Source organism: Python bivittatus, unplaced genomic scaffold (assembly GCF_059951505.1).
Source record: "Python bivittatus isolate LINGU-HERP-01145 unplaced genomic scaffold, Pbiv_v1 ctg000840_np1212, whole genome shotgun sequence".
Lineage (NCBI taxonomy): Eukaryota > Metazoa > Chordata > Lepidosauria > Squamata > Pythonidae > Python > Python bivittatus.
Window position 1 is genome coordinate 9921351 of NW_028277113.1, and position 24754 is coordinate 9946104.

The window sequence follows — 24754 nt, forward strand, 5'->3', positions numbered from 1 at the left end:
ACAGCTACATTTTATATTCCCCTTAGTGACTAAATTTCCAGGTCATTCAGGTTTTTTTATGTACAGTTGTCAGCAAGCCAATATACTTGAGTTTCTTTGAATGTAGCCAAATTTTCTTTTATTGTTTGTAAAACCTACTATAATCAATCATATTGTTTTTTTAATATTTTATTTTGTTAGTTTTAATTTTTACCTTCTTTAAGTGGAATTCTGGCCATTAACCATAATAAAGGACTGACTGATCCACTGACTATATTTTTTTTCTAATAGTTTTTAGGAAATGTTTTTGAGTGGCTATGTAGACCCAAGTTTTAACTTTGATTTCTGGCATATGTTTCAGGAAGGTGAACATGGACTGGATGAACATAAACTCCACATGTATCTTTCTGCTTTACAATCCTTGATTCCATCTCTTTTTGCACTGGTGTTGCAAAATGCCCCCTTTACAAACAAAGCTAAGCTTCAGGGAGAAGTCCCACAGATAGAAGGTACCTGCTTCAATATTTTCTGTAAAGCTTTATTTAGAAATAAGATACCATAAAAATGCTGGTGTCTTTTGAAGCTGTTCAACCATCTTTCACTCTGTTTAGTTTAGAAATTCTAGTGTTTCTTTGTGAAATAAGAATGTATATTTTTCCAATGTTACCAGAAGATAAAATCTTCTTTGAGTTGAGCTCAACATCTAGTGATTGCATGGACACATCCATGTGATTTTCTGAGTTACAATATAAATATTGTTTCTCATTGTCTCCTTCTGGAATTTTTTTAAAATTATCAGTTTAACTGAAACCTGGTATTTTTTTTTTCCTATGCAATCCTCTTGAGCTTTTTGAGAACAGCCAAGGTTGATGTATTGACATTGAATTGAGTAGTTCTGAAATATTTGTTATCTCTGATTCTTTTTTAAATTCTTGCTTGTTTGCCTGGTGCAAAAACCATGCAGAGGTCCAGTTGTTTTCTTAATGTTATAAAAGGACACTAGTCCTCTTGATTTGGCAACAGGTGATTGCAATTAGTAATTTAAAACCCTCTAGATTTTTGTTATGTGTGATTGCAGTCAGTGTATTTCAGATATACTTTTCCTAGTACTATATTGATAAGGATCTCAGCAATTTAGTATACTTTAATGGTAAATATCCAAAAGGATTTCATATCAGTGTTGCCTTCTAGATATTGTTGAACTCAACTCCTGTCAGCCCTAATCAGTATGGCCAGTGATGAAAAATAAGAGTTTTAGTTCAACAATATCTGAAAGCTATATGTTGTTGGGTTTGCTTTAAAAAAATCAGACCCTAGAGATAAGATATACAGGTAGTCTTTGGTTAATGACCACTCAGCAACCATTCATAGTTACAACAGCCTGAATGAGTGGTACTTACAACTGGTTCTTGAAGTTCTGGCTGTCCCAGCACCCCCACAGTCATGTGACAATGATCTGGGCACCTGACAACAGGCTCGTACTTATGATGGTTGCAGCAGCACATGGTCACCATTTGTGACCTTCTCTGCCGGCTTCCCACAAGTCAGTGGGGAAGCTGGCAGGGAAGGTCACAAGTTGCTCAAGTAAGTCTCCCCCACCCAGCATCAGCCTCCCCAAGCCCCACCATGCTCATACTGCCCCAGCTACCCACGTACCCTCCCCCACTCAGCAGCATCCACTTACCCGCCTGCCAGCCTGCTTGCAGGCCGCCTGGGACTTGCAACTTCCTGCTGGCTGCCCCACTGACTTTGGTTGTTGGAAGCTGGCAGGAAGTAGAGAGGAGGTCCTCACTTAATGACTTGCAAACCTCACTTAACGGTGGCAACAGGGACTGCCAGGATTGCCATCGCTAAGCGGTGCAGTTACATGACATCACACTTTATGACCACATCATTTAGCAATGGAAATTCCAGTCCCAATTACTGTTGTTAACCAAGGACTACCTGTAATTATCTTTTTACACTTGAGATAGGTGTAAAACTTGAAGTAGAGAATGATTTAGCACTTGGTTACTAGGTGCAGCCTGGTAAATGTTCTTCACAGGAAAATCCACATAGATCACACTACAGTATCTAAATCTTCAAGGCAACAGTATACAAAAGCTAGTAGAAATGAAGTGAAATTTAACTAAATATTTGGATTTAAATCTAGATATTTCTTTTGAAATTTGATACTAAAACCACAGGTCCCTAGGAAACAACAATATTAAATACAATTTATAATATCTTTGATTCAAGGGATAGGGAACTATGTATTTCTCTAGATGTTGTTACTTAAATCTGTTCATTCTTCATCATTAATCATGCTGGCTAGGACTAATAAAAGTCCTAGCCAGCAAGAAACACAAATAACCCATCCTTTCTTTATTGGTGCTGCTTGGGATACATATTGAATAAATATGGATGATTAAAAATTAATCATACCCATTATTTCTCTTCCTAATACTTATTGGATCCATCGAAGATAAATCTTTTGGTTGTTTGCTTTCAGTAACAAGGTTCCCAAGACCTATATCACCTCTGCAGGATGTGGCCACTATAATCGGAAGTCGTGAACAACTAGCTGTATTGTTGCAGCTTTATGATTACCAGTTAGAACATGAGGGTACCACAGGATGGGATACCTTACTATGGGTTGTCAATCAACTGTGAGTTCCCCCTGTTTTGTCCCATTTGATAATTATGTTTCTTAAATAATATTTTTAATGTCTGTCTTTGACAACCTATATTATAACATGTTTTACCATTTTTCAAATTACTACTGGTGGTGTGCAAAACTTTTCATATTTAAAACTTCTTAATTCAAAACCATTGCTTTTAGATTCAGATAATGTATTCCAACATTGGCAGACATTTTCCAACACTGTTCTAACCATTCCAGAAATGCTCCAATCTAAATTTTAAACTGATGTTTCAAACTCTAGATATTTCTGGAATGGTTGTATCATAACTTATGATACCCAAATTCAATTTCAAACTCAACTGTTCTGAACTCAGGCTGTTTCAAATTTGAAATTTTCTGCATAGACCTACTTAATACTGACCACATTGTCATGGTTGGCTCCTGGTGACTTCATGGACACTACCATGTAATTTTATCAGGTACTATACAAGTGGAACTATTGCCATTTATAAATAACAGTTGTAATATATCTCAATTAATTTTTAGCAAGTTTGAATAAGTTTATATTTGTAATCAAGTCAAAATTATAAATAAAGGATTTAAGGTAGCATTATTGTGCCTGAAGACCAAGAACAGTGGAATCTTCCTGGAAAAGAATCAGCTTGCTTACATATTGCAAATCTGTTAAGTGCAAATCAAATTAATCTCAACCTTGATTTTTCAGGTTGCCTCAACTTATTGAAATAGTTGGCAAAATCAATGTAGCTTCAACAGCATGTGTTCATGAATTCTCAAGGTTTTTCTGGCGACTTTGCCGAACATTTGGAAAAATCTTCACCAATACAAAGGTATAATGAAATGTAACAATTCTCTTTGTATAGATAGTGGAATGATAACATGGAATTACAGATTTAGAAAGGACTTAAGAGACAATTAGCTTTCCTTCTTTCAGGCAGTTTTTTCGGTTAATAAGGATACCACAGAGAATTTTATCATGATTTTGCTTAATGTTTGCTTATCTTTTCCTGTTAATTATTTTCTTTTCTATGCTAGCATATAGACCTTAAATGCTTTTATTTCACCACCATTAGAAAATGTGTCTGCTAACATTTTTAATGGTTTTTCACTTTACCCTGCAATTATCTATTTAATGCGAAGTATATAATTAAAATCCAATAGATGCAACATGACTTGCCAGAAACTCAGACTAGCTTGCACTTACTGGTACACATGCTAACATTGACAGAAAGCATCAATATTCTACCTGCTAACAACCTTGGTGAAAGATGTTCGCGTATCTGCAGCCATTTATATAAGAATAGGGAATTCTTCCATGGTTTCCATTCTTATCCAGATCTTTGAGGAAAGGCAGGATATTCTCCCTTGCAAGGATAGCTTTTCAATAACAACGCTTACCAAATATTTCAGTGGATAGTACTAGAACAGCAACAGATCCGCAACCGACCAAATGTTCTTAAAACATTCTGAATGTGATTGCCTATTATTTCATGTTACTGTCATTCTTCACTTCTAAAATCAATAATCAGTTACAGAAAATATTTTTTCTATTTTCCTTTTGTTAGTATTGAATCAGATTGCAGAGAAAACTAATAGTTTTAAATAAGATTATTTAAAGCTAAATAATCTTCTTTATAAACAAGATTGGGGACATAATATTTTGGAGATAAAATTCCAATAGAAGAGAATATCTGTAGCTCACGGTTGAACTGTGGAATCCTTGGTGCTCTCTGAGCTTGTCTGTTTGCTTGCAGACGCTCCATTACCCAACTAGGTAACATCAGTGTGAATGAATGTGGAGTTTGCTCCCTGTTTATATACAGTAGCTTGTCCTGCCAGTTTTGGTGGGGGTGTGGTTTTCTCCTTGGTAGTCCCTTGATTAGGGTATTGTTTTCTGCTTGATTGTTGCCTGGTGTTAATCCCTGCTTATCTGAGTGTTAGCTGCTGGAGAGGATGTGTTCTGGTCTTTTTTTTTTTTTAAAGATTTTTTAATCCCACCTTTATTATTTTTATAAATAACTCAAGGCGGTGAACATGCCTAGTACTCCTTCCTCCTCCTATTTTCTATGCAACAACAACCCTCTGAGATGAGTTGGGCTGAGAGAGAGTGACTGGCCCAGAGTCAGTTTCTCTTTTTGTTTCCTTCTTAGCTTTTTTAATGTCTCTTTTGAATGGTGTGTAAATATGGTTTATTTCTATGTGTCTACTGATGGTTGATTTACCAAAACTGTCAGGGCAAGCTACTGTATATAAACAGGAAGCAAACCCCACACTCACTCACACTGATGATGTTACCTAGTTGGGAAATGAAACATCTGCAAGCAAACAACCAATCTCAGAGAGCACTAAGGACTCCATGGAGATAAAATTTTTAGTGTAATGTGACATCACCAAAGCTACACTTAGGTGATAAAAACAAGCACAGAATTCCACCAAGGCCTTCTCCTGCATAAGTTGCACTGTGATATCAGTGAAGATTCAGTCCAACTTCCTCCTTGTCTGCAACAAGGAAGTCTTCACATGTAGAGTTATACACATGAAGCCTTCCAGGCAACCCCAAATGCTGCACTGAGTTGAAGCTCTCATGGAAGCTTCTAGTTATGCAACTCAAGGCCTTCCTGCAAACTGAGCACGTTTTTGGCTAGGTTACACATGATTTATGAAGAGGAGAGGCTGTTGACTCTGATCACATGGTGAGTTCTGCAATTGTTTGCATCACCTGGATGTCTAAAACTGATTCTTTCTATTTTAAACAACTTGGTGAGAGTGATTGCGTTTTTTATAACCTTAAATTTACTAATGGTGCTGTATTTACAAATTAGCTTTTTCAGTTAATATTTTACCTGTACATATCAGCCTTGGTTTTCCAAGATTTAATAAATAGCAATGGTTCAGGTAAAATAGCAAATGATTTATTAAAAAGCCATTGATTTCCAGGTCAAAAAGTGGAAAAGTCAAATACTGTAATATAAAATAAAATTTGTTTCTTTTTTCTAGACATTTTCTTTCTACTTTCCTTAAATTAATGTTCATTTAATGTATGAGGGGAAATATAGATAGAAATATTTTACAGGATTCTTAAAGCAGTATTATTTAATGTCCAATAATCACATCATGCCTTACAATTTTAAAGAAAAGTAAAATGGTGGCTTTGATTTCTGTTCCATGCTTTAGGTAAAACCACAGTTCCAGGAAATTTTACGGCTCTCTGAAGAGAACATCGGTAGGTATTTGTTTTCCTATAAACTTGTTCTTATATGCTTAATTGTAAGGAAATGTCAGGACCATCCCTTTTATAAATAAGATTTTGGAACACGATTTAATTGATTTTTTTTTTCAATAAAGGACAACAGAGTACCTGGATGAATACTTTTTTGAAAAAAGTTATTGTTTTAATATATAAAACACTCCCCCGCCCCATGCTTAATAAATCCTGGAAGATGAGGTATTAGTCTAAGAAATAAAGAAATAAATATTTGTACAGTGATGAGTTCCATGTTTTTGATACTTAATTCAAAAGTACACCTTGAAACTATATTGAACATTATAACACCTTATTAACAAATTTAGTTGAACATTAGATGAATTAAAATGGGGCGATATTGGGACAAGCCCATATCATATTAATAAGTGCGCCCTCACCTATTCCAAGAGGATGCGGTTGGCAGTCAATCATTTTTAAACATTCTCTGGAGTATCCGGTAAACCTGAAGAAGAATCTTTTCTTGAATTATTTCAGTTTAAGATTATAAGGAACTTTTTATGTTGTATTTTAATGAAAGTTTATCTAGTTGTAAACTGCCCAGAGTCATTTCACGAGATGGGCGGTGACAAATTTGATGAATAAATAAATAAATATTACTTAAGATTTTTAGCTATTGATTTCTTAATAGAAATCCAACACTTGGTTAGCGAGTTCTAGCAAGTAACTAATATGCTACTTAACAATACTTCTTAATTGTTTATTTAAAGTTAATGTAGACTTGGGATTGTCCAAGACACTTTCCAATACCAATAATAATTTGGGAGTTCAGACATTCCTCATGCATCTGACCCAAGTTACAAAATCAAGAGATATTTTAATTGTATATGCTACTATTTTACAATAAATAATAATTTATTAAATTTGCATGCTGTCTGACTCTCAATGACTTGGGCATCTCACAACAATCAAAGACATTGCAATCATATCAATAAAAGATAAAGACAAAAGATGGCAAGCATGATGAAGCGAGCGGTCTCTCTTTCTCTCACCAAGACCTGGGTGAAGAGCCAGGTCTTCATGGCTCTTCTAAACAACAGCATAGTGGGGGCCATCTGGATCTCAAGGGGAACCTTGTTCCAGAGCCCAGACGCTGCTACGGAAAAGGTGTGTTTCCGAAGTCCCAATAGATGACATTGTTTAATTGAAGAAACCTGGAGCATATGATCCTTGCAGGATCAAATCAGCTGGGCAGATGTTATGGGAGATAGGCAATTTTAGGCAGTCCAAATTCCTCTTGTAATAACTCAAAAAAAAAAAACTTAAAAACCTGATAAGTTGATCTAAATATAAAAGTGCGGATATGCTTTTCATGTGATTAGGAGGCTGACTCTTTCATTGTTAGCTTGTTTCCCAAAGTAATGGGAATTTACTACTGCATAAATTATGAGTCATTTGTGTTTTTGGCATATTTTAATATTGTGAATGGTAAAACCATCATATTTTCAATGTAAGAATACGCAGGGAACCCAAAGTAGCATGTGTACACAGGGAACCCAGAATACATACAGGATGCCCTCAAATTCAGTGTTTGGATTTTAGGTTTCTGTTTTTTTAAGGGAGTAAATGTACTTAGTGAAGAAGAGCACACTTTAAGCAAATAAAATAGAGAATACTATCTGTTTTCTAGACCTGTATCTGTGTAACTGTTTCTTGTGCAAAAAGCTAGATGACAAAAATACAATTACTGTTACACCACTTTATCTAACTGAGAGAATTAGTATTGCTAACTTTTTTCTCACAGCACTTTTGATCAAACTTTTCATTCTTGCTTAGATCTGTAGCAGTAGAAACTGGGTCAGTAGAAAGACAGCCCATGATTTGACTGGGCATTTTTAATAATATTAGGTAATAATATTATGTAAATGTGCATCAACCTGAAAACCATATTTTCTATGCCTTTATTTCTTAATTTCAGATGCTGCAGCAGGGAACGGAGTGCTAACAAAAGCCACAGTTCCTATCTACGCAACAGGTGTACTTACCTGTTATATCCAGGTAAAACATGTTCTTCAATTCCGAATTTAAAAAGAGAATAATTATCTTTACTTAAAACTTCTAAATAAAATTTAAGTGTAGGAATATTTTTGCATTGCCTTAGATCCTAAAGTATATTACTTTCAAAAGTATACAGAAAGAGATTTCTCCATCCTTTTATAGCTACCGCTAAATATACTTTTGCCTGATTAGCCTATTTTTTTCACAGCTTCATTAACCCTGCACGCTCCATCTTACCATATTAAAGAGGTCATGTTCAGACGTGACTGTCAAGATTTTTTTTTTTGGGGGGGTGGTGGCTTCAGATCACTGCAAGGAATAGAAAACTTTATTTCCATGAGCTTTCTTAACAAGGTTACATATTTCTACTCTGAATTCAGTGGGACTTGTTCCTTCTATATTAGCTTATAAGCTAAATTAACTTACATTAGGATCTATCCAGAGTCACTATGGAGTTGGATGGCCTTATGTATTAAGTGTATTTTTCTTTTATATAAAAAGATAATATTTTCTGATATGGATGTCATTCCTTTAACAAATACAATATAATGTTGTTATCAAAGTCCTTTCCCCTCTATTTCAAGTGGGGGGAAAGCCTTGATGTTGTATTATACTTTTTTCTCTTGAAAAGCTGGATTCACCAATATTTGCTATACTTCAACAAAGTGTCAGTACTTACAGTATTACAAAGCAAAAGCATTTGTATTTGCAGTATCCCTTTTAGTAATAGGAACAGGCTTAGATCAAGCCATTAGTTATATAAACTGATACAAACAATAATCTCTATTCATTTAACTGTGGACTTTGGTATTTGATGTAAGCTGCAGGGAGGGTTTGATCATTTTTATGTACTTTCAGTTTAACAGAGGAAAGGGAACAGGGAAGTGAAGTGACCAAATCAATATACAACTTCAAAACTTAACTTCTGTAAATATCAAGGTTGGCTGGAAAGACAAATGTGGCAAAAGAATCTAAGTCAAAGTGAAACATTCAGTATTTCAGAAACATGACATGAGAATAAATATGGAAATAACAATAGATGCATAATTACTGTTATTCAAGACATGTAGTAGCTGCTAGTTTGCAAGCATTCTATGTGTGTATGTTTTATGAGTTTTTACATACAGCTGATTTCACACTTTAAGGATATAATGACTGCAACCTATATTAATTTGACTGATGATTCAGTGAAAATAACAATATCATTTATTACTATTCCCTGACTAATTGTTTGGTATTTTGTGGCAGGGGGCGGGGGTCATGATACAGTATAGAGCGAAGATGTGAGAGCCGGCATAGTATCTCCTGATCAAAGGGCATGGTTGACACATGGGTCCCAAAATATTACTAGATTTCCTTTAGTTAAAAACTTAGAATGTGGTCCACTTCCTGATACAGGATGGGAAATTTAAATTTATGTTTTTAAACCTCTACTTTCAGGAAGAAGACCGCAAGCTGTTAGTAGGATTTTTAGAAGATGTAATGACTATGCTTTCATTATCTCATGCTCCCCTTGATAGCCTAAAAGCATCTTTTGTGGAATTAGGGTAAGGTATATTATAAGATTAAAACTGGTATAAAGGGGTTATCCATTACATATGGCTTCCGATGTAAGAATTTAGTATCAAAATTTTTGAATTCTGCTCCTAAATATTTGCATCAAATGATTTCTGTATAATCTCTCTGCAGGGCAGAAATACTGTTAGGTTTTGTGACATTTCTCCAGCAAAAAATGCTGGAGTGCCTTATAGTCTTTAGTACACTGACATACAGTAGCAGTATGTACTTAATTGGAAGAAAAAGTTATATGTTAGCTTCAGAATAATAATAAACTAGTTTGATAAGTAGTACAAATGAATATATTAATTTAAAAATATATTGAAAAATAGTTAGAAATTTGCAATATCAGATCAACCTGCTACACGAGACTCATATCTGCTTGTTCATGTAGTGCCTGCATGATAACATTTAGGAAAGTTAAAAGTTTGCTCCAAAAATCTCCTACTCAAAATACACTTTCGGTGATAAATGGGGTTGAATGTGAACAATATGTAACTGCAGGCACTTTGTGTTTGTTTAGACTGAGGATTCAGGCTAGTTAAGGACTTCACCGAGAAAGAAAATTTGAGAAAATATTTGAAGAGAAAGGGAAAGTGCAAAATAAGTGGAGTTGTTTGAAAGCAAATTACTATTTATAGCTCAGCCCTGATTGTTTTGTGTTCTTAGTGCAAACCCGGCATACCATGAATTGCTGTTAACTGTATTATGGTACGGAGTTGTCCATACCTCAGCACTTGTTCGGTGTACAGCTGCCAGAATGTTTGAGGTAAGTGTTTATTGAACATACTTTAGATATTAATAATTCTACTCCCTCAAGAAATACCAGTTGCCCTTCCCTGGGTATCTCCTGTGCTTATGACCATTTAATTCCTCTCTTCTCAAAGACCCTGGATGTGGGACAGGAGAAGCCTTACAGTCAAGAGGATATAGTGTGGGGCTCCAGGGTACATCCTTTTTTACATGGAGGCACCAGTTATGTTAAAAATGCTATCAAAAGGGAAGTATTTGGGCATAAGGAAAAATAGTCATTTATCTCAGCTAATATATTTAGATTCCTAAAAGTACATTTTAATGTTGTATTCTGTTTTAAAACATTTTAAAGTAGTTGTGCACTGTGTGATGGAGCAGGATGTTAACCCTATAGTTTGAAATTAATTTTTCAGTATTCATTTCTTTCTTTCTTTTTTTAAGTATTGTTGTGTCATATGTCCTTGTGAGACATTTCAGGGGAACAAGCAAAATTAGACTGTTTTATTTCTGACTTGAATTGGTGCACTGCATGCTTAGAAACTTCCATTAGCTATGAGAAATCATTTCAGTGCTGAATTCAGTGTTCAAACCAGCCATCAACTGTAAATACCTTGCGAATTGGACGTTGTCTATTAAAAACAGGGAATTGTTTCCAGTAATAACATCTGAAATTGCCTATATTGTGATTAAAAATAAATATTAAGTAAGGAAAAGAACAGCATGTTTTTCTTGTTTTACTTGACATTGCTACTGGTGGTACATAGAACTGAAACAAAAGGGGTACATAAACTGTTTATGATCCCTGATTTGACCATGCAACAAAATGTACAAGCAATAAGATGGAGATACTTGTTTTTAGCTTTGTATCAGATTATCCGCTTGTTTTAAGTTACTGCTCAGATTTTAACAATGTCACCTTAGTAGCACCTTGAAAATTCTAGTGGGAAGGTAGACTTTAATGAACAGATTTGAATGTTCTTTGAAGCATTATCATGCCCTAAAATAAATCATTTGATCATGACCAATACATAAGTGACTTCTTGCCATTTTTCCTGCAAGCACAGTGATATTGCTTTAATTTTAAGCTTTCACCGCAGTGGAATTCAAGATAAGAAATTAAGTAGAAATATTAGCAATATATTATTGCACATAAGTGGCTTGTAAGGCCATTTAGGTTTGAAAAGACTTGCAGGTGACAAAGAACTGAGGTAAATATAGCATATAAGGTTAGAAACAGGGTTTTATTTTGTTATGCCACATATTTTTTTCTGATAATAAGATGACCTGGTTTGGGAGTATTGGAAACTGAATCTTTACTTGAATTGTGCTTATGTTTTCAAACATACCCAGAGGCTAGCCTGTGTTGTTATCCTGTGAGTCTCTTTCCTCATCTAAGCTGTTTTTCTATGAGAATTGTAATGGCTAAATGAATCTGCGCAGAATCAATTTTTTCTAGTTAATTTTTTAAAGTTGTATAAATGCTATTTCATATGCCATATGTATTTCCTTTTTATAATTCAGCCGAAATAGCAACAATATACATCTGTAATTAACTCTAATATAATTATATAAAGGGTTAATTAGGTAGTGAATAAATGCAAGTATCTGATGCTGGTATAAACTAACATGCTGTTTTTTTACCTAGCTTTCCCTTTTGTTTTTGGTTTGTGAATTTGTGTGTGCATGCATTTATATTAAATTGAACATAATCTTGAGTATTCTGTGTTGATCCAGATTTGATCCTGGTTTGAACACTATCCATGCACAGTAAGAACATCAACTTGAATCTCAGTTATAGTGCATGAGTTAAAACCATGGGTGGGCAATGGTTCTGTAGGATACTACCTGTTACCTGCTGAGTGTTTAGATTTTTACGTAGATTGCAGGACTAGGTGGCTCATTGTCTGGTATAGCCAGGCATTTATGATGCAAGAGTATGGATTCAAGTTCTGTTAATATGAATTAATTATACTTTTAGTCGCTAGAGATCCTGAAATTGTACTCTTGCTGTTTAAATTAAACACATTAATGATCTACACAATGCTATAGTATAAAAGCAAAAACTATACAAGACTGAAGTGTGCCCACCCCTGGTTTATAACAAGACAAGTAATCATTATGGCTTTCTGTCAATATGTCTTACTATTACATCTTAAAATCAAAATACATTCTAAAATGAGAATTCAGGTTCTCATGATTATCTGATATGTAAGTCTTCTTGCTATTTCAAGCTTGAACTTTAAGTTCTTTTTATCCTAGGAATACATTTACTAAGTAATTAAAAGCTATAGTTAGGGTTAAAGAAATTTTATTTTTTAAAAAGCTAATGGAAACACTCTTAATGATAGTAAATAGGAATCATGTCAGAATCGTGCCTTTGGGTTTCCAGTAAAGTCTTTCCCAACTTGCTGCTCTCTACAATTATACCTTACAGAATCCCAGCCGGTATAGACATCCTTACTACAAAAACACAGATAATTAAAATCAAGTTTATGCCCTTTTTCAGACAGAAAGGATGGTTTGTTTCTAGGATTAAAATATTCCAACACACGAGTTTGATGAGTCAGGTTTTAACACTCAAATGCCAGCCCTGTACTAATGGGAGTCTTACAAGAGCTTAACTCTAATAGAATTTGTTGCCATTTTCTACATTTTTTAGCCCACCCTTCAAATTATTATCTTTTAGTAGTGGCAGTAGAGCCCAGTTTATGCTCACAAATCACAAGAATTGTTTTGGAGTCCTTGGTGTATCTGTTCTTCATATGGAATCAGTTACATAACTCTCCAGTGAACATGACAACACTCCTACATTTGAGAATAACTGTTTCTTGTGCAGAACTATAACAAGACAGCCAGAATGAGCTTTATAAACTTCATTCCATTAATTTGAAACTGAAACACTAACATTGAGGATACTGTCAGGATCTTTTGTTGTTTTGTCACCTAACAGTTCTACAGTTCGTCTGTGTTGCCTGCTTGGGCCACTTACGCTTTCATCATGCCTTCTGCATAGTTATATTAAAAGAGCACTTTAGTGTAGCGATATTTGCTTCTAATTTTGGTTTGCTTTTTGTGTTTCTCTTCCTCTTGGTTATGCTGTTCTTCCCATGATACTATGCTCGCTCTTTCCGTGCATCACCTGTGATACCCTTCTGCTCTGCCCACTCAGCTGTTGGTGAAGGGGGTACATGAAACTCTGGTAGCTCAGAGAGTTGTTCCTGCTCTCATTACTCTCTCCAGTGACCCTGAAATGTAAGTTTCCCAACTGTCTTCTATAACTAGCTCCCTCTTACAACTTGTCAAGAAATAAACCATCAGAATGCATATATATTTAAAAAATATATTAAGTATTAAATATACTCAATATCTTTAGCAACTAAAGAATATTTTTACAAGCAGCTCAAGCTCATTCAAAACACTACTAACTAGTAAAATAGTTGGAAAAAACAATGCAACATTAAAGTTAATTCTTTCTGAAACAAAACTATAATAACTTTTTCAGTGTCTGAACAAGTTTCAGATGCCATCATACTGCTGTTTGTTTCTTCCATGCTGAAGAGGGATGCTAATTTCACTAATATATTACTGCCAGTAAATGCTAAAGCATGAAGAGAGTCCTTACCTATTTTAATGCCTTGTGTGGGTGACTAAACTTAGAAAGACTGGTGATTCTGCCTGCCCATCCTCAGTCACAGCTAACTTAGTTATCCTTCCAGTTTAAAACCATTTTTATTGCATGTTGACTGGTTTACAGCTGACTCTTCGAGGCATGCGTGAAGCCTTAGTTGACAAGCGGGTTGCTCCGGCCCTTGTTACCTTGTCCAGTGATCCTGAATTGTGAGTTTCTGATTGTGACCTTGAGTTAATCTTTCTGTGTGTCTCTCTGTTTTTTTTAATTTTGATGCTACTTCCTGGTCTAATTCCTGTCACTGCTAGAAATTATTAACTTAATGGAGTTTCAAAATTAGTATTTTATTTTTAATTAAAATTTATTTTACTTTTAAGAGCTGAGTATTTGTTTTGTTTTGTTTTGTTTTACTCCTAGCTCTGTAAGGATAGCTACAATTCCTGCTTTTGGGACCATCATGGAAACAGTCACTCAGAGAGAGGTAGGATTTCTGCGTACTGTATTAGGATAATCCCAGTTTACAGTCAATAACAACTGAACTCTATTTAAAAAAAAAAGAGTTTTCAGTATGTCTGTATTTGTCAGAGTTTCTAATTAAAATGAGCAACTTTTTCATTCCAGAGGGCTATTTACAGCAGTGTGCAATACAGGTAGTCCTCATTTAGCAACTACAATTGGGACCAGCGAAGCTGTCACTAAGTGAAACCGTGACTGTACTTATTATCTTACTTCAGCTTTCCTTCGCTTTACAGACCTGCAAAGGTCGTAAATGTGAGGGTTGGTCATAAAGTTACTTTTTCATCACTGTTGTAACTGCAAATGGTCGCTGTGTGAGGCAGTCGCTAAGGAGGACTACATGTACACTTCCAGTTGTATCCCACTGATGGCTAGGGTACACAACCAAGATGGCAAGGTCCTTGCCTCCATTTTGTCATACACCAGACAGACTTAGTCTTGGTCTTCTTTTATCTGTACTGAGTGCCCATCACATAAGTTTGCTCCTCACAACTCAGCCCTTGATAGAGTCCCACTTAGTTGTGAGTGGGGTACATGATTGAAATAGGAGAAACGATATATGAGGATGATTTCATCATGTGCTTTAATCTTCATCCCAGTTACTCTCTGGGCTGTTCACAAACTGTTTGGTGGGCTGCCTAGAACAGTAAGTATTCATTTATTTAATTGATTTCTATAGCCGCCCATCTTGCAAATGCAACTCCTGACAGCTACCAACACATTAAAAGCAATAAAAAGACAATAAGAGTAAAAGCATAAAAATCTCTAATGATCACTGAGAACAAACCCAATAACACGTAACAGTAACAATAATATCTCATGGGCCATCTAATCTCCCAACCACCATGCCCTAAAGCACATCCAGGTCTTGAGTGCTTTCTGAAAGGCCTGCAGGGGAATGGTTCCAGAGGACAGCTATGACAGAAAAGGCCTGCTTCCTAGGTACCATTAGATGGCATTCTTTAATTGAGGAGACCTGGAGCATGCCCACCTGTTAGACTTAGTGGGATGGTTAGAAATAACAAGAGACGGGTGGTCCTGCAAATAATCCAAACCCTTGCCATGAAGGGTTTTCTAGGTGGCAACCAGCACTTTGAATTCCAACCATAAACACAGATAACATGGGCATATCAAAGTGTGCCCATAGCTCCCTGAGCTGCCACATTCTGGACCAGTTGCAGCTTCTGGATAATCTTCAAGGGCTACCCCATATAGAGAACATCCACACAGGAGGTGTCTAGGGCATGAGTGACCATGAGCAGTGCCTCACAGTCCAGGAAAGGGTGCAACTGTGCGCAAAGCTATGCAAAAGCCATCCCGGCCATGGCTGGCACCTGCTCTTCAAAGGAGTCCTGAGTACTTGAGGACCCCAATTGCACACTGTTTCTGTTTGGTGTTGTGCAACTATATCCAGAACAAAAGATGGAAAAACACTGGATCCATGGGGCCCTAAAACCCAAAGCCACTTAGTCTTGCTAGGATTGAGCTGAAGCTTGTTCTTCTCATCCAGACCTTCACAGCTGCCAAACTCTAAAACAGAAACTCCACAGCATCACTTGGCCTGGGGCAGAGGTATAATGCTGGGTATCATCATCATTAGGATGACCTCACCCAGCAGCTTCATGTAGATGTTAAATAGAATTGGGGAGAATGGTGAGCCCTGAGGGAACCACAGAGAAGGGGCAATGGGCTAGATCTCTCCCACCCCTTAACACAAACTGGAACTAACCCCGGAGGAAGGAGGAGAACCAGCACAGAACTGTGCCTTTCACTCCTAACTCCCAAAGCTAGTCCAGAAGGATACCATGATTGATGGTATCAAAAGCACACCACCCCCATCCTGCTCCCACCTGAGGTCATCCACAAATGTGATCAATGCTGTTTCGATCCCATGCCCAGGTCTGAAAGCTGATTTTAAAAAATTCAGGATAGTATATGGCCAGGACTGTATGTAATCCCCACACATTCGCCCTTAAAGAACTTCCTGAACAGATTTTTCAGGGATGTTATAGGTTTTACTTGACTCATGCCGTGCAGCAAATCATACCTTTATGAAAAGCTTCATATGCATTCTGAATCAACTTGAGCTTTCAAAGAGGGCATCATAGTTATCAGGATGGGGCAAACTCCTTGCCAACTGGTCATTTTTTCCCCATGTCATTTTCACTATATGAAGATTAGTCTATATATAATACGAGAGTTATTAAAATTTTGAAATGATAAAGGTCACCAAATTATGACATTGCAAATAACTGAAAATAAAAGTTTTGTAACATATTACTGTATGTGTCTAGAGTTTCTGATGTGCTTTTTCAAAGTGAATCTTTATCTTCAGGCTTACAGGCTAATATACATAATATAGAAAGGAGAAATGTCCCATGTCCAAGGAATGTGAACTTCCATGCCTTACAGCCTATTTTTAATGAAGCTAACCTGGGATAGATAGGCTTCTTTCAAATGCACTGCAGTATTATGCAGATCAAGGAACATAGTACAGAGCAAGGTTATGTAGGCCAAGTCTCAGTTTACTTTTCTGGTTTGGATGTATGAAGCCTAATGTGGAAGTATTTTAGTATAAAGCCATACTAAACAAGGAATTTGTTAACTTTTTCATTCTTAAAGTTTATTTCCTAAAATATTCAATAAAAAAAAAAAATCACTGAATGGGCAGTTCATATTTTTCAAAACCTTGCAAGTTAATGAATAAAGCTGTTTCTAATGGTGAAAAAAAAATAGCAGAGTTTGCATTTGTATAATTTCAGCCTCTTCCTTATTTTCTAAAATAACATAGTAGGGGAAATGGAACTGAACATTTGTACTGACTCATACTTGTATGCTGAATAAGTAGTAATAGGTTAGATTAAATTCATAAATATACATTTGTACTGTGGAGTTAATTACATATTGATGTTTTGTTGGGGTTAGTTGAATCTAGAAATTTGAAAACGGGTATTCAAGGGACATTAGTCAGGATCATTTTTTAAAGCGCATACATTTTGGAGCAGGATTTTCTACAAAGATGTTTAGAGGGTTTTTTTGCTTATGATAAAAGTATTAATGCTAGGATTTTTCAACAATAAAAACCTGATAATGTTAAGGTCAAAATAGGTAAATATTAAAAGCTATTTTCTTTTGGTGTTATTAATTTTGTTTATTTCCTACAATAGTTTTCATATCTTATAATATGCTCCTTTTTAAGCTTTTGGAAAGAGTAAAAATGCAGTTGGCCTCTTTTCTGGAAGATCCCCAGTACCAAGACCAACACTCTCTACACACCGAAATAATAAAAACCTTTGGAAGAGTCGGGCCAAATGCTGAGCCAAGATTTAGAGATGAATGTGAGTTCTAATAACAAAATATAAAGACATCTGTTTTTCATTGTTGCAGCTCAACTATTATAGCTCATTCTTGCATACTTCCTGGTGACATTATTGATTATCATGTTTTTTTTCCAAATATTCCTCTTTCCAGTTGTTCTTCCACATTTGCATAAACTTGCCTTGGTTAATAACCAGCAATCTGCAGACTCAAAACGACTGGACATAGCTACTCATCTCTTTGAAGCCTATAGTGCACTCTCCTGTTGTTGTATCCTTGTTTGATTTTGAATTGTAATTTGGTATTTGTACAAATCATTGAAAAATATTCCATCTCTTCACAAATTGTGATATTGAGTGACATGTAATATTGCCATCAGGTTTTGCTGAGAATATTAAAGGCAGGTGTTAATAAATTGAACAGCTTTTAATAATTGCACAAAGGAACCTACATTGCAGTGGCCACAACAAGTTCTGCTCTTCAGAGTCAGCAGATGTACAAGGGCTCTTCCGGATGAAGATACTTTTCCACTTTCTGAAACTGATCCATTCTTAAAAGCTAAGGACATTCTTAATTGTCCTACCCAACAGTTCAAATCTTAAGGAAGGCAAGAATTCCCATCCATAGGCTCCATGGTTCTTAAACTTGTGACATCAAAAAAGATAGTGTCCCTTTCTTCAAGGCAGGCAGGATTTTGCAGTTGTAAACTTCAGCCAATTACAAAGTGTGACCAGCGTTTTGTGGACATTGATTTTGAATACGCACTGTCATTGGGGTCCTTTCACACACATAGATCAAAGATCAGTGACTCCTCTGAATCTCCCCATGATACAATGGAGTTTTAAGAGTTCAGTGAAAGTAAGCTAAAGTTAATCAGCTCAGCTCAGTTTCACCTCTTCCTCTGGAGCTGGAGAAAGAGGCAGGTTGCTGTTGGTGGGAATCTCCCACTTCATCCTCTTCCTGCCACTAGGATTCCTCCCTCCCTCCAGGAGACCAAGCCCCTATGATATTTCTGCCAAACAGAGGAACATTTTTCTGCTCCTCACACAGTGGCTCTTTCTCCTCACAATAAAAAGCTAATGCCATGAGATGAAGGGCAAAGCTAGAACATTGGTTGCCTCCTGTTTTTGCTGCTTCCTCATTGGCTGGCTGGAAGGAGCTCTGGGTAGCTGAGAAGTAGCCTTCATAGACATTCAGTGGTGACTGAAGAATCCTGCTTTGCATGGAGAGGAAGGCTAGTGGCATAGTGTAGAAGTGCCCTACTGTAAAAGCCCTCGACTATAGTAACAATCAATTAAAAAAGAAAGAATAAATTATGTTAAAAATAAATTACACCATATCGGTATTGTTCAAACTATGGCATGTGAACTCTTTGCAGTTTCAGAAAGTAGCAGAACCAGCAAGCCACCTCTTTTCAGCCGGCTCTTAACAGTAAGTGATACACCTTCTCCCTCCTTCCCTACTGTGGTCACAGTGTGCTCTGGATAAGAGAAGAGGAAGCACAAGTGACAGAAGTTTGAGCTACACTCCAAATAGTAGAGGAAGAGAAAGAAATTATAAACCTTGTGGCAAATAGACTAGCAATATTGTCTAAGATCTGAGGTAAAGAAACAATAGTTAGTTGAACTACAGATTGGTTGCAAACTTTTTAATTTTTCTTTAATTGCAGTGTTTTTAATTCATATTTTTAAAACATGCACAAGAAGTAACATCTTACAACGATGTTCATCACCTCAATATTTGATTACTGCTGCACATTCTATATGGGATTGTTTTTGAAGACTGCTAAGAAACTTCATTCAGTGCAGAATGCTGCAGGCGGGTGCTGGTGGGTGAGAGATGCTTCAGCAAAATACCCTTGTATTCTGGGTATTGCATTAGCCACCAGCTTGTTTCCCTGTAAAATTCCAAATGTTGGTTAATGCTCTTTGAGTTTGGGTCCTGGTTATCTGTGGGACTGTTCTCTGAGTAGAATCTGCCTGTCCTGTGCATTCTGGCCAAGACAGAATTCTTCCAGTCCCTTCCTTCAGGAAAGATGAGAGTTCAAAGGCAGGTATTCTTAGTGTTGAACCTAGCTTGCGTGAGGTGATTACAGCCTTACCCAGTCCTGGGGGTGGCTAGCACCTTGATGACGCTCCCTGAGTGACTGCAATTATTTTTGGATCTATTTATTTTCTATTTATTATTGAATTTTGTAATTTTAATTAATTTTAATTGTATTATAAACTGCCCAGAGTCATTCAACGAGATCGGCGGTGACAATTTTATACACACACACACACACATACATATATACATACTCTGTGGAATACCTTGTCCCCCAAGGTTAGAATGGTCCCCACCTGTTTGTATTTAGAAAGAGAGTTCTTTTCAAGGTCTGAAGTATTATTCATAGGGCTGCTGGTTATTTCAATTTAATTTATGATTTTATGTTACTTTGATTTCTTATGTATTTTGATTTCTTATGTATTATGGTGGTTTTCACGGATTGTGTCATTTTTTATTGGATATAAGCCAGAGTCATTGGATAGGGATGAAGTATTTTTTTTCTAAATAAATAAAGTCTTAATCATAGCTAAATTCAATACCTAGAACTGGTTTATTTCTTTTATGTTATTTGAAAAAAAAATGCTTTCTTTTTTCTGTCCTATTAAGACTGTATTGTGGCAAATGTATTGCATTTCTCAATAACTCAATAACTATTTCAGATGCTTTCTTTATATTTTTACTAAGGAAATAAAATTGTAATGTATTGTCGAAGGCTTTCACGACTGGAAAATTGTAATATTTACAGTTAATCTTCTGAAGGGAAAGCTTAATAACTAAACATGCCATGGTTTTTGCATGTTATTTTCCAGTTTTGACTTGAGATGAAGGAGATGGCAAGCCAGAAATTGTTTTACTTGTCAGACCTTAACTGCTTATCTTTTAGTTATTTCAGAAGAGTTAATGATCAGTCACTTCTTACCTGGACTCAGGTGTTTACGAAATGACATGGAAAGTCTCTCACCAGAACATGAGGTGAATATAGAAGCTGCCATTTTATCTTTAGTGTTTATAATGGCATCAGAAATTTATATTTTCTGCATAAAATTGCCAACATTAGAAGTAATTTTTTAAGTTTAAGAATGCAAGTATTAAATTAGTGATAAAAGAAAATATAGTAAGCATAAGAAAATATGCTTAAATTATTAGATAAAATAAATCACTATTTGTTCTCATTAGTAATGAAAGTATGTCACAATTTCAGTTTTCATTAATTTTAACCATTGCGGTCATCAATGTTGCATTCTTAAGATGTTAGCAAAATGTTGAAGTGTAATGTGTCTCTCAAGTTTGATTGTGTTCCTTTGAATGACATGTGTTGTCATAAATCTTGTCTTTGGTCTGAACATTTTTCCTGTCCTATGTTTTAGGTAATTTTAAGTTCCATGATAAAGGAGTGTGAACAGAAAGTGGAAAATAGGAGTGTTCAAGAACCACAAGGGTAAGGCATTTTTTTTTTACAGATTGTCTGCATTATATGGGCAACATTATTGATGAAGCATGACGTGATCAAAGTAGAACATTTATCACCTAGGCAGATTCACTTAATAATTTTTTATAGCATTATTTTGTGAGAGATCGTAGGCTGCTGTAGGGGAAGAAAATTGGAAAGCAATTGTTGTAAAAGAAAATCAGTAATCTATAGCACTTTATTAAAATGTTGTGCAAATCCCAGTGTAATGAAAGAATCATGAAGTAGTCCTTTTGCCTTTTGGTTTGGTTTTTAACGGAGGTAATGGAAAATCCAAATTTGTTGGGAAAAATCATTTGTTTCTTGGTACCCGTAATTGGAGCAATTGATTTTAAGAGATACACTGATTTGAGAATTAATCTGTCATCCCTACACATAATATTCCCCTTCCCTCTTCAGATCTTACTCTGAGCATCCAACTACATGCCAGAGGTGCAGTTCTATGGAGAATTTTAACTAAGAAACAGGTTGAGTTACAGATCTTCATCCTGTCTTGAGTGAATTAAAAATTACCCAATGGGGTCATTCTGCAGAGGGCTTGGATTTCCTACTGAGGCAGTGTATAGCCCTAATTAGCAGTGACGTTTTGCATCTTGGAAAATCTCATTCAAATTTGGAAATCATTATTCTATTGTTTTTAATGGCAAATTGTTTTAATTACAATTTTTTAAAAAAAACTTATTTGGGGTAAATAAGCCAGTTTATACTAAATCAGATCTGCTAACTGTTTAGCCTAACACTGCTGTCTTTGGGAGCAGTTTTTCAGAGTCTCACATCAGATGTCTTTTGCCCAACTACATCAGATCATTGTAACTGGTGATGTTATAGATTAACTTATTTTTCCTTCCCCCTAGTTCTATGTCAATTGCAGCAAGCCTTGTGAGTGAAGATACAAAGACCAAGTTTCTGAATAAAATGGGCCAGTTAACCACTTCAGGTGCCATGCTGGCTAATGTATTCCAGAGGAAGAAGTAAATTGGAGTTAAGAAGTAAAGAACATTAACACTGAGAGACCTCATGAAGACTTGTTCCTTGTACTTGAAGTACTTGTCTTTTTATTTTCCGTCTTACGTTCTTGTAGTATAATTTTACTCTAATCTACAAAGATATTTGCACTGCTCTTGAATATTGCTACATATCTCTTAATTTGGGGCTAAATGTGGTTGATTATAAAACTAAATTAAGTCTGTATCAAGTCCCTGTCCTGTGTTCTTGTCTTTCCATCATATTTTTTTATATATAGTGGGTTTTTTTTAATTTCCTGATGGGTTCTTGGCTGATATCTGTATTATACATGGAACTGTTATGATGGTACTTAAAATAATGTAAATTTGAAGTCACAGTTATAAAGTAATAAAAGTGGAGATTACTTATGTATTTAAGTTATAAGAGGGGTAATGAAGAGCTTTTTTAATGTTTCTAAAATGAAAGGTAAGAGCCACCAGCACTGGGTTGTTTTTGTAAGTTATTATATATTTGAATTACAGAAGTGATGGAGGATATAATGTATCACGGAATTCCTTGCACTACTAGTACTACAGTTTATTCCAGAACAGATGAATACAACAGATTTTTTAAAATGTCTCTCATACATGTATTGGCATTTTCAGTGTGTATAAAACAGCTTAGTATTAACCTTTCTGCAAGACAGTTTATCCCAGTGAGGGGAGGAGGAATTATAGTACAAACCTAATCATATGTACCTAGATGAAAGCCATACTGATTTCAATGAAGCTTTCTTTCATATGAGTGAGTCTAATATTGCCTTCTTAGAATAAGCAGTGATACTGCTCCACATAAATGTTTCAAGCCAACATCATGTTTCTCCATATAACAACCCAAAAGTTTGTAGTGTTTCCATGCTAGAGCAACATCTACTTAGCTACCAATTAAAAATTCATTGACATAGTACATTCTGGGAAGTACATAGCATAAGCATATTTATAGGATGCCAGGCAAGTGGGATGGTTGCAAGGGTAAGAGGTTGGCTAGCATTTTGTTTAATTTGGGTTTAGGTCTTGCAGAGCAAGGATGAAAGAAAATATGGCATCTGACGCCCCACATAGCACACCAGTGACTGAAAGCAATAATTTATTAAATTTTAAATGTAATGCCATAAAATATCCTCTTAACATCCTGATTTTTTAAAATTACAAGTGTATTGACCTTCTTCTATCCCTGTAGCATTTTTTAGAGGTGAATTAAGCTAAGCCCACCCAGTGTTTCATAACTCTATAAGAATCCAGATGCAAACTCTGTCCACTACATCTTTTATCAATTCTAAGTTTTCCACATACTAATGCTTTTTATAAATATACATGCACATACACATTCTTTAAAAAATAAAAGAAGACATTACATAATGCTGTGCCTATTTTAATGAAATTGTTACTTTTGTGTTAGAGTTTGTCTCTAGGGTAGAGACAAAAAGATAGACTTGAGGCACTTGTGGAATCCTGGTCTGGGTATCAGCAGATCTGTTACACTTATGATCAAGCTCAACCCCACTGTTATTTCAAGGCAAAGGAATAGCTTTTCTGCTGTTACTCTCTTTAGGAACTTGTGGTCAACACACTTTCAATAATTCATTTTGGAAAACCAATATCACAAATATCCCATTTAATCTAGCCCATTGCTAGATTAAAATTCCCATCATTTCCATCCACCAGTGACCAAAGCTGATAGAGGTTGCGTTCCAGTACCTCTGGAAGGTACCAGGTTGGGAAAAGTTTGCCTTATCATATACTTTGGGATTTCTTTGGTGAGAAGTAGGAAAATATTAATTAAAATTTGTCTAAAAGAAGTGCAGTAATTGCTGCAATACATATACATCATGTAGGCCATCTATTTTTCACTGTACTAGGCCTGAATTGCATCTGGAGTATTCCTAGGTTCCCACCATATCTTCATCAGAAGAGAGGGTATGTTTGGAAAAGACTACATCTTGCATTTAAAGTGCAAATGTACACATTTTGACCTCCGTTGATGAATGGGTCTTCTCCTTCACTTCACTACCTGCCGGTTGTACTAATTGTATTGCAAATGCTGTCTTAGTAGAACATCTGATAATGAAATGCTGGGGCATTCCAGAAGAAGTAGAAGTGGCTAATTCTCTTGTTCTTTCTTGAATTAAATAAAATGTTTTGCATATCTGTTTTGTATGTTTATTTAAGGAATTTTAAGTGATCTTGCATTTGTTTGGGGGGTTTTGCCATTTACAATTTGAGCATTTAATGTTCATGCAAGATGGTATTTTTTTTATCAAATACATCCCATTTCATTTTTTATATAATGTAGCCCATTATATAAAATAGTTATATATTTTAAAAATATAAATAATTGCTGCAATTTCCCCTTGTAGCTACTGCTCAGTCCCATTTAACTATAGCTTTTCATTCATAGCACTGCAGTAACAACCATATATGTCACTACTCTGCCCCATGAGGGACATAATTATTGTTGTGTTCATCAAGTTGATTAGCTAAGACTTCTCTTGCATATTTCAGATGTCAGGATTTCCAACCTGGAGAATCCTATATTTTTATGGGTTGCTGGGAGTCGGATGGCATATAAATTTAATATATT

The 24754-nt window shown here is 35.6% G+C and overlaps 1 protein-coding gene across 4 annotated transcripts in view; it reads left to right on the forward strand.

The window, feature by feature from the left end:
• RELCH (RAB11 binding and LisH domain, coiled-coil and HEAT repeat containing) overlaps positions 1-24319 on the forward strand; it is a 67998-nt gene extending 43679 nt beyond the window's left edge. For 2 of the 4 annotated variants that reach the window (XM_025167729.2, XM_088130550.1), the window contains 14 exons: positions 341-488; positions 2471-2627; positions 3327-3450; positions 5795-5843; positions 7801-7880; positions 9321-9427; positions 10107-10206; positions 13360-13442; positions 14236-14299; positions 17534-17672; positions 17806-17922; positions 20585-20673; positions 21069-21139; positions 22024-24319. In XM_025167729.2, the coding sequence (XP_025023497.2) occupies positions 341-488; positions 2471-2627; positions 3327-3450; positions 5795-5843; positions 7801-7880; positions 9321-9427; positions 10107-10206; positions 13360-13442; positions 14236-14299; positions 17534-17672; positions 17806-17922; positions 20585-20673; positions 21069-21139; positions 22024-22144 (1449 nt within the window). In that variant the 3' untranslated portion in view covers positions 22145-24319. Of the gene's footprint in view, positions 1-340; positions 489-2470; positions 2628-3326; positions 3451-5794; positions 5844-7800; positions 7881-9320; positions 9428-10106; positions 10207-13359; positions 13443-13944; positions 14028-14235; positions 14300-17533; positions 17673-17805; positions 17923-20584; positions 20674-21068; positions 21140-22023 lie in introns of those variants that run through there. The other 2 variants (XM_025167732.2, XR_015793907.1) reach the window with 2 other exon arrangements.
• Positions 24320-24754: the final 435 nt, after the last annotated feature.